Consider the following 9,360-nt stretch of genomic DNA (forward strand, 5'->3'; position numbering starts at 1 on the left):
AACCGTATTGTCAATGGGCACATATATTGTAAGTCTATAGTTCCTTAGGACTCAAATATGACCTTTACATATGCATTAGAACATTTGTATTTTCTTTTCATTTTCTTTATGAGAATAATGTGGCTCAGCAGGTAATTGTGGCTGTGTGATTGATTGTAACTTGTCTGTGGCCCTCTAGGACCTCCTTAAGAATAAAATTGACTGTCTTTGAGTGATAATGTCAGTAGGATAGAATGTGTCACTGGATAGTGGTTTACCGCTGCTACGTAAATGCCACAGCAAGCCAGGGGTGTTTACGAGGGAAAAGTTCACGCTAACCTAAGCTTTATATTTTCAATGCAAGAGAGATTGAGTGGGAAGCTGTTAATACAGTAGCTTATGCTGGATGTAGACTGAATGAACAATGGAAACTTAAGGCAGACTACAGTCAACCAGGGATGTTTAGACTTAAAACTTCAGTTCTTATGCATTTAAGCAAAGCCTAATGACTGCTTTTTCATGAATGAAATACTTTCCTAAATGAAGCATTTTCTAAATGAAATACTTTTCTTAGATTTTATTAAAGACTTTTCTTTCTTTCTTTCTTTTCTTTTTTTTTTTTAAATGGAAAATAACTTTATTTGTTCTAAGGAGTAGGCCAGAGTCTCCTCAGAACTTCTGATACTGCTTCTTGGTGGCAGCAGCCTTGGTGACTTTGAGGACGTTGAATCTCACAGTCTTGCTCAAAGACCTGCACTCTCCCACGGTGACAATGTCGCCGATCTGCACATCCCTGAAGCAGGCGGACAGGTGCACAGATATGTTCTTCTCAAAGTGATTGTGCTTCCGGATGTAGTGGAGATAGTCCCAGCGGATGAAAATGATCCTTTGCATCTTCATCTTGGTCACCACACTAGACAGGATCCGGCCTCGGACGGAGACATTACCAGTGAAGGGGCATTTCTTGTCTATGTAGGTACCCTCGATGGCCTCCTTGGGAGTCTTGAAGCCTAGACCAATGTTCTTGTAGTACCGAGGGAGTTTTTCCTTGCCGGTTTCTCCCAGCAAAACATGCTTCTTGTTTTGAAAGATTGTAGGCTGCTTTTGGTAAGCACGCTCAGTCTGAATGTCCGCCATCTTCCCGGCAGCCTGCTAGAAAGGGCTATTAAGGACTTTTCAAATCAAATTATCTTTACTCCTAGAATTAGTTGGGTAGATAATAGGCTAGCAAGTATTGATAAACTAGTTCTTAATATGACACAGAACACTATAAGCTCTTGAACAAATTAATTCATGCTATTTTTAATGTACCTTATTACAAAACATACATTTGAACATATAATAGAAACTTCATGATTGTGATTTATTAAAAAGACATTCTAGATAAGAAAAAAAATCTGCTTAAAGACACATACGATAGATACTGGGTGATATAGTGGTGTTATCCATTTTTTTTTCCCCTGAATCCAGAAAAAAAAAATCCACATCATACTATTAATTTTGTATTATGATACAACTTTATAAGATTGGATTTACTCTGTAGGGAGAGCAGTAAAATGAAATATAGGTCTATAATGTAGAACATAGGGACCAATGAAAAGCAATGTGTGAGTCTAGGCAACACATTTTCTTTGAATACCCCAGGAGAAGCAATTGCCCTAGAAGGTGTTGATATAGTAGCCCATTCCAGATGTAGCTAGTGGCAATCATTAAAGAAGAAATTGATATAATTTGTTACTAAAAATATATAGCTATTTAAAAAAAAAACTATTTTGTGAACTGTCAGAAATAGGTTAGCAGAAGTTAAAAGTAACAGGCCCGCAGACCGATAGGATGGTGCTCAATTTTAAATCATCAACATTTCCAGCCTATAAGCTTAAGCTAGTCCAGGCATCAACCTTAAGCGCCTTGGTTTGATGAGGTTGAAGCGTCTATGCGGAAATGAAGATTTTATGGTTTTGTTTTGATTTTGTCTTTGGAAAGGCCATTCTGCATATGAATGCACAGATATATGAAAAGATACAAAATTCACATGAAAAAAGTATTTTTAAACCAGTTTCCCTCTGGCTGTTGCTAAAGATTTAGTTAGCATTTGAGACCTGATACATTTTCAAATAATGAGAACAATATATGGAGAGAAATTCTCACATAATCAAAAATTATGAAGTAAAATGAAAGAATATTTATTTAAGACAGATTACAATTACAATTGTTAAGACCTCATATACAGATCTATTTTATCATTTGACAGTAAAAATAATTTAACACAATCATCTAAAAATATAACAGTATTATGTATTTTTAAATCACAAGCCCAAAGTTATGTTAAGACAGTACCTTGTCTATTTTTGAGTCTCAACTAAGGCCACTTATATTATGGATATATGAGATTTTTTTGTATGTGTGAAGGCTTTGTTCTATGTGAAAGATGCTTGGCTTAATTAGAGCTCAGCCTCAACTAACTATTATATTGTCCTTGTTTTTATTCTTACCCACTCATATGTCCCTAACTTTGAGTATCACAAATCATATTCAGGCATAAATACTATTTGTCCTTCTGATACCCATCCTATTTGCCTTTCGCAATGGAGATTGAGCATTTTAGCCAGAGTTCTCCCTCTAGATTAGTTTCTTTAGGTGTACAGATTGTGGTAGGATTATCCTATATTACATGTCTATATGAGTGAGTATATACTGTGTGTGTCTTTCTGCTTCTGGGATAGCTCATTCAGGATGATCCCTTCCAGATCCCACCATTTACCTGCAAATTTCATGATTTTCTTGTTTTTCATTGTGTAGATGTACCACAATTCTGTATCCATTCTTCAGTTGAGGGGCATCTGGGTTGTTTCCAGCTTCTGGCTATTACAAATAAAGCTGCTACGAACATGGTGAGAAAACAGGAAACAAGTTAGAAGCCTGCCACAGAGAGCCTCTGAAAGGCTCTGCCCTGCAGACTATCAAAGCAGATGTTGAGACATATGGGCAACCTTTGAGCAGAATGCAGGAAATCTTACAAAAGAATTGGGAAATGGTAAGATCTGGAGAGAACAGGAGGTCCAAAAGGAGAGCAACAGAACCAAAAAATTTGAACACAGGGGTCTTTCCTGAGACTCATACTCCAACCAAGTACCATGCAGGGAGATAACCTAGAACCCCTGCATAGATGTAGCCCATAGCAATTCAGTCCCCAAGGGTTCCATAGTAATGGGAACAGGGACTGCTTCTGACATGAACTGATTGGCCTGCTCTTTGATCACCTCCCCTGAGGGGGGAGCAGCCTTACCAGGCCATGGAGGAAGACAATGCAGCCACTACTGATGAGACCTAAAAGACTAGGATCAGAAGGAAGAAAAAGAAACCCTCCCCTACCAGTTGACTTGGGGAGGGGCATGCGTGGAGAAAGGGGAGGAAGGGAGGGGAGGGGAGGAGGGAGAGAACTAAAGAGGAATACAAAGTAAAAAAAAGTGTAATTAAAAATAAAATAAAATAAAAATAAAAAATACTGTTTATCTAATTGAATATCATTTTTTTATCAAGAAGAGAAGTGACATGAGAAGATTTATATGAATCCTTTATCTAAATAGAGTTGGTGAGTGGGGGTTCATGTCTTCTTTTTTTTTGTTTTGTTTTGTTTTTTAAATCAGTGGAAGGTCTATTTTAATTTTCTGAAGGAAATTTTACATTACTTTTCATAATGGCTCTCATTTTACAAGAGGGTAACATCCAAAGTATATGAAAAATATCAGCAGTTCAAAACCAGCAAAAGAAATAATATAATGTGAAAACCAACAATATCTTTAAACAGAAGATTCTCAAGAAAAGAGATGCAAAAGAGAAAAATAAAAGGTATGAGAAAAATGTTTAATGTCACTGATCAATGAAGAAAATGTAAATCAAAACAACCATCATAAATCACCTCACTCCAGTAAGGATGTATATGATTAACAAGACTAACGGTAACAAGGGCTGCCAAATATGTAAAGAAGACAGCTCACTTCTGGTGCATGTAGCTGTCAGTAGACGGCACCATGAATTTGCAAAAAGAAACAGCTTTGTTACATAGCTACTGTGTGAAAAACTAGAAAGTGATGTTGAAGTTGGCTGCTCCCATTATTTGTGGGAGAATTGTCAGGAAAGAAGACTGGAGAAGGATGTTTTGAATGACAAGCATGGGTCATTAGGGCAGGGCTATGTTCTCCGTCCGGGTATTTTTGAGCTTGTGATCTCAGCCAGATAATCTGTCATTCTCTGTTCATTTCTATCTTGAACAGCAAGTTCCAAATCATAGGCAGCACTAATGAAAAGACCTCAAAACATCTCTTGGAAGACAACTCAGACACTCTATGCTTAGGTGTGTTCAGCCTTATCTAATTGTATCAGCTGCTCTTCAGTGGAGTGAGGCTATTTTTTGTGTTGCAAAGGAAGTAATGCAATTTCTACTGGGTCTCATAATCATTCTTGTAAAAGGAACATTATGAAATATATTGCTATGATTTTAATATTCTGGCAAACTACTGGTTCTAAGTGCAAACAGTAGACACAAAACTACTTTTCTCTCACTGGGATCTTATTACAGGTATAAAAGATGACATAATTACCAGAGATACAATACTTCTCTTTTTGTTTGTTTGTTTCTATATTAAATTATTTTTTTTTAATTTTTGCCTAGAAAAAAGACAAGTTTACTTCTGATGGCACTGAACAAACTGGTGATGCTTAGAGTTTTCAGCACAGAGATGAGCTCAGCTGACTTTGTAGGCAGGAAAAATGTGATGCTTTCTGTCTTGAAGATGAGGATTTTTAGTTGACTATTATACACTATTATGTGAGGAAACTAAAAAGAGAGCTCAACCACAATGAATTCTATATTTTGTACTTCATATAAATTTGATGCAAATACACCAAATGTATCTGTGTGTTTATAATTTTATCAGTGCAATTTGAGGATTCCTAGGAAAGATCACCATAATATATTCAATGTCTTTTCTTTCCTTTGTGACATGATATTTTCTTTTTTCTTTTATTCTTCTTATTATTATTTATTATAATTTATTCAATTTGTATCCCAGCTGTGGTCCCCTCCCAAACATACCCTCCTTCCCTCTTCTCTTTTTATGCCCCTCCCCGAGTCCACTGATAAAGGAACTCCTCCTCCCCTTATATTTGACCCTGGCTTATCAGGTCTCATCAAGACTGGTTGCATTGTCTTCCTCTATAGACTAACAAGGCTGTACCCTCGAGGGGGGAGGTGATCGGAGAGCCTGCCATTGAGTTCATGGCAGAGAAAATCCCTGTCCCTCTTTCTAGGGATCCTACTTGGAGACTGAATCTATGAACTACATCTGAGCTTGTGTTTTAAGTCTTCTCCATGCATTGTCCTTGGTTGGGTTATCATACTCTTCAGGGACCCCAGGGAGCAGTTTTCATAGCTTTGTTGGTCTCCTTTTGGAAATCCTGTACCATCCAGGTCTTCCTATCTCCCCCTTATTCCAAAGATTCCCTGCACTCTGCCAAAAGTTTGGTTATGAGTCTTAGCTGCTATTTGGATACCTCCATCAGTAGAGTCTTTGAGAGGCTATCTGTGGTAGGCTACTGTCCTGTTGTCTGTCTTTTTCTGCTTCCAATGCCTATTGCATTTGTCCTTCTGAATGAGGAGTGACCATCATTCCTAGAATCTTCCTTGTTGTTTAACTTCTTTAGGAGCATAGATTTTAATACGTTTATCATAACATTCATTTATGAGTGAGTATATACCATGTGTGTCTTTCTGCTTCTTGGTTACCTCACTCAAGATGATCTTTTCTCATTCCCACCATTTGCCTGAAAATTTCATGATTTCCTTGTTTTTAATGGCTGAGTAGTATTCCATTGTGTAAATGTACCACAATTTCTGTATCCATTCCTTGGTTCAGGGACATCTAGGTTGTTTCCAGCTTCTAGCTATTACATATAGAACTGCTATGAACGTGACTGAGCAAATGTCCTTGTTGTATAGTTGAGCATATTTTGGATATGTGCCTAGGAGTAGAACAGATGGATGTTGAAGTAGCACTATTCCTAATTGTCTGAGAGAGCACCAGACTGATTTTGAAAGTAGTTGTGCAAGTTTACATTCCCACCAGCAATGGAGGAGGGTTCCCTTTTCTCCACATTCTTTCCAACAGTGTGGTCACTTGAGTTTTTGATCTTAGCTATTCTGAAATCTCAGGGTTGTTTTGATTTGCATCTTCCTGATGATAAATATGGATCTATTTGAATTTTCCTACACGTAGACATCCAGTTAGACCAGCACCATTTGTTGAAGATGCTATCTTTTTTTCCATTGTTTGCTTCTGGCTTCTTTGTCAAAAACCAAGTATCAGTAGGTTTATTTCTGGGTCTTCTATTGGAAGCCATTGATCCGCCAGTGTGTTTCTATGTCAGTACCATGCAGTTTTTATTACTATTGCTCTGAAATACAGCTTGAGATCAGGGATGGAGATACCTTCAGAAGATCTGTTATTGTAGAAGTTGTTTAAGCAATTGGTTTTTTTTTTGTTGTTGTTGTTGTTGTTGTTGCTGTTTTGTTTTTTTCCATATGAAATTGAGAATTGTTCTTTCAAAGTCTGTAAAGAATTGTGTTGGTATTTTGATGGAAATTGCATTGAATCTGTAGACTGCTTTTGGTATGATAGCCATTTTCACTATGTTAGTCCTACTGATCCATTAGCATAGGCGATCTTTCCATCTTTTAATATTTTATTCAATTTCTTTCTTCAGAGACTTGAAGTTTGTTTGTTTGTTTGTTTTCATACAGGTTTTTCACATGCCTGGTTAGAGTCACACCAAGTTACTTTATGTTAATTATGGTTAATTGTATGGTTAATTAATTAATTGTAAAGTGTATTGTTCCCTTAATTTTATTCTCAGCCCTTTGTCTTTTATATACAGGAGGGCTACAGATTTTTTTGAGTTAATTTTGTATCCAGCCATTTTGCTGAAGGCGTTTATCAGCTGAAGGATTTCTCTGGTTGAACTTTTGGGGTGACTCATGTATACTATGATCTCATCTGTGAATAGTGACACTTTGAATTCTTATTTTCCAATGTGTATTGCCTCGAACTCCTTTAGTTATCTTATTGATCTAACCAGGACTTCAAGTACTATGTTGATGAGATACAGCGAGATTGGGCAGCCTTGTCTTGTCCCTGATTTCAGTGGGATTGATTTAAGTTTCTCTACATTTAATTTGATGTTGGCTATTGCCTTTACTATGATTAGATATGTGGCTTTTATCCCTGATCTCTCCAAAACTTTAAACATGAATGGGAATGGGTGTTGGATATTGTCAAATGTGTTTTCAGAATCTAAGGAGGTGAACATGTGTTTTTTTCCTTCTATTTGTTTATGTGGTGGATGGATTTCACCACATATTGATGGATTTCCACATATAGAACCACAAGTGCATGCCTGGGATGAAGCCTACTTAGTCATAGTGGATGATATCTTTTATGTGTTCTTGGATTTGGTCAAAAGTATTTATTGGGTATTTTTGTATCAGTGTTCATATGAGAAATAGGTCTGAAATTTACCTTTTTTGTTGGGTGTTTGTGTGATTTAGGTATAGGTTACTGTGGCCTCATAGGATGAGTTTGGTAATGTTCCTTCTGTTTCCATTTTGTGAAATAATTTAAAGAGCATTGGCATCAGCTCTTCTTTGAAGATATAGTAGAAATCTGCACTGAAACCATCAGGCCTTGGCCTTTTTTTGGATGGGAGAGTTTTGTTGACTCTATTTCCTTGAGAATATAGGACCTTTACCTAATCTTGGTTTAACTTTGGCAAGTGGAATCTATCAAGAAAACTGTCCATTTCCTTTAGATTTTCAAATTTTGTGGCATATAGGCTTTTGAAGGAAGACCTAATGATTGTCTGAATTTCCTCAGTGTCTCTTGTTATGTCTTCCTTTTCATTTCTGATTTGACCATTTGGATATTTTTTTCTCTGCCTTTTAGTTAATTTGGTGAAGTGTTTATCTTGTTGATACTCTCAAAGAACCAGATCTTGGTTTCATTGATTCTTTGAATTGTTTTATTTATTTCTAATTCATTGATTTAAGCTCTGAGTTTGATTATTTCCAATTGCCTACTCTTCTTGGATATGTCTGTTTCTTTTTTTCCAAAGCTTTTAGCTAGCCATTAAGTTGCTTGTGTGAGATGCTTCAAATTTCTTTCTGAAGGACTTAGGGCTATGAATTTTCCTCTTAGCACTGCTTTCATTATGTCTCATAAATTTGGGTAAGTTGTACCTTCATTTTCATTGAATTTAAGGAAGTCTCTAATTTCTTTTGCTTTTTTTTTTTTTAATTTCTTCCGTGATCCAGCTGTCATGGACTAGAGAGTTTTTAATTTTTCATGCATGTGTAGGCTTTTTGTTATTTCTGTTGTTGTTGAGGTCTAGTTTTAGGCCATGGTGCTTTGATAGGATACAAGGGATTATTTTGTTCTTATATCTGTTGAGGCTTGCTTTGTGACCAACTATATGGTCAATTTCTGTAAGGTTCCATGAGGTGCTTAGAGGAAGGTATACTATTTTGATTTTGGGTGCAAGGTTCTGTAGACATCTATTTGGTCCATTTGATTTAGGACCACCGTAAGTGTCATTATTGCCCTATTTAGCTTCTCTCTAGATGATCTGTCCCTTGGTGAGAGTGAAGGGTTGAAGTCTCCCACTATTAAGGTGTTGGGACCTATGTGTGATTTGAGATAATAATGTTTCATTTATGAATGCAAGTGCTATTTTATTTGGGCCATAGATGTTCAGAATTGTGATGTCCTTATGGTGGATTTTTCCTCTGATGGGAATGAAGTGCCTCTTCTCATTTTTTTTTTTTTTGATTAATTTTGGTTGAAAGTCTATGTTACAGATATTAGGATGGCTACTCCAGATTGTTTCATTGTCCATTTGCTTAAAAAAACCTTTATCCAGCCCTTTACTCTGAGGTTATATCTGTCATTGTTGCAATGGTGTGTTTCTTGGATGCAGCAGAATGTTGAATCCTGTTTCTCCAACCATTCTGTTAGTCTGTGTCTTTTTTTTTTAATTTTATTTTTTCTTATCAGTTACATTTTATTAACTCTGTATCCCAGCCGTGTCCCATCCCTCATTCCCTCCCAGTCCCTCCCTCCCTCCCTCCCTCATCTCCACTGTGCCCCTTGCCAAGTCCATTGGAGAGCTGAGTCCATTGATGTTGATAGATAATATTGACCAATGGATGTTAGCTCCTTTTATTGTGGAGTTGGTGGTGATAGTGTGTTTGAGTGTTTGTTTTCTTTTTATTTTTTGTTGTGAGGTTATCTATGTCCTGTGGGCTTTTTTTCCTGTAGCTGATTTTGTTAG

At 36.7% G+C, this 9,360-nt stretch overlaps 1 protein-coding gene across 1 annotated transcript; it reads right to left on the minus strand.

Annotated features, from left to right (window-relative positions):
* Positions 1-626: 626 nt before the first annotated feature.
* On the minus strand, positions 627-1,126 carry LOC129690107 (40S ribosomal protein S11-like). Its single transcript, XM_055625681.1, has one exon. It carries the CDS (start codon positions 1,114-1,116, stop codon positions 649-651), a length of 468 nt encoding a protein of 155 aa, XP_055481656.1. The 5' UTR covers positions 1,117-1,126; the 3' UTR covers positions 627-648.
* Positions 1,127-9,360: the final 8,234 nt, after the last annotated feature.

The sequence above is a fragment of the Psammomys obesus genome, unplaced genomic scaffold (genome assembly GCF_907164565.1).
Source record: "Psammomys obesus unplaced genomic scaffold, mPsaObe1.curated_primary_1811, whole genome shotgun sequence".
NCBI lineage: Eukaryota > Metazoa > Chordata > Mammalia > Rodentia > Muridae > Psammomys > Psammomys obesus.

What these genes read in the sequence shown, in the direction of transcription:
- LOC129690107 (XM_055625681.1), bottom strand. Translation starts at nt 1,116, where the DNA reads ATGGCGGACATTCAGACTGAGCGTGCTTACCAAAAGCAGCCTACAATC.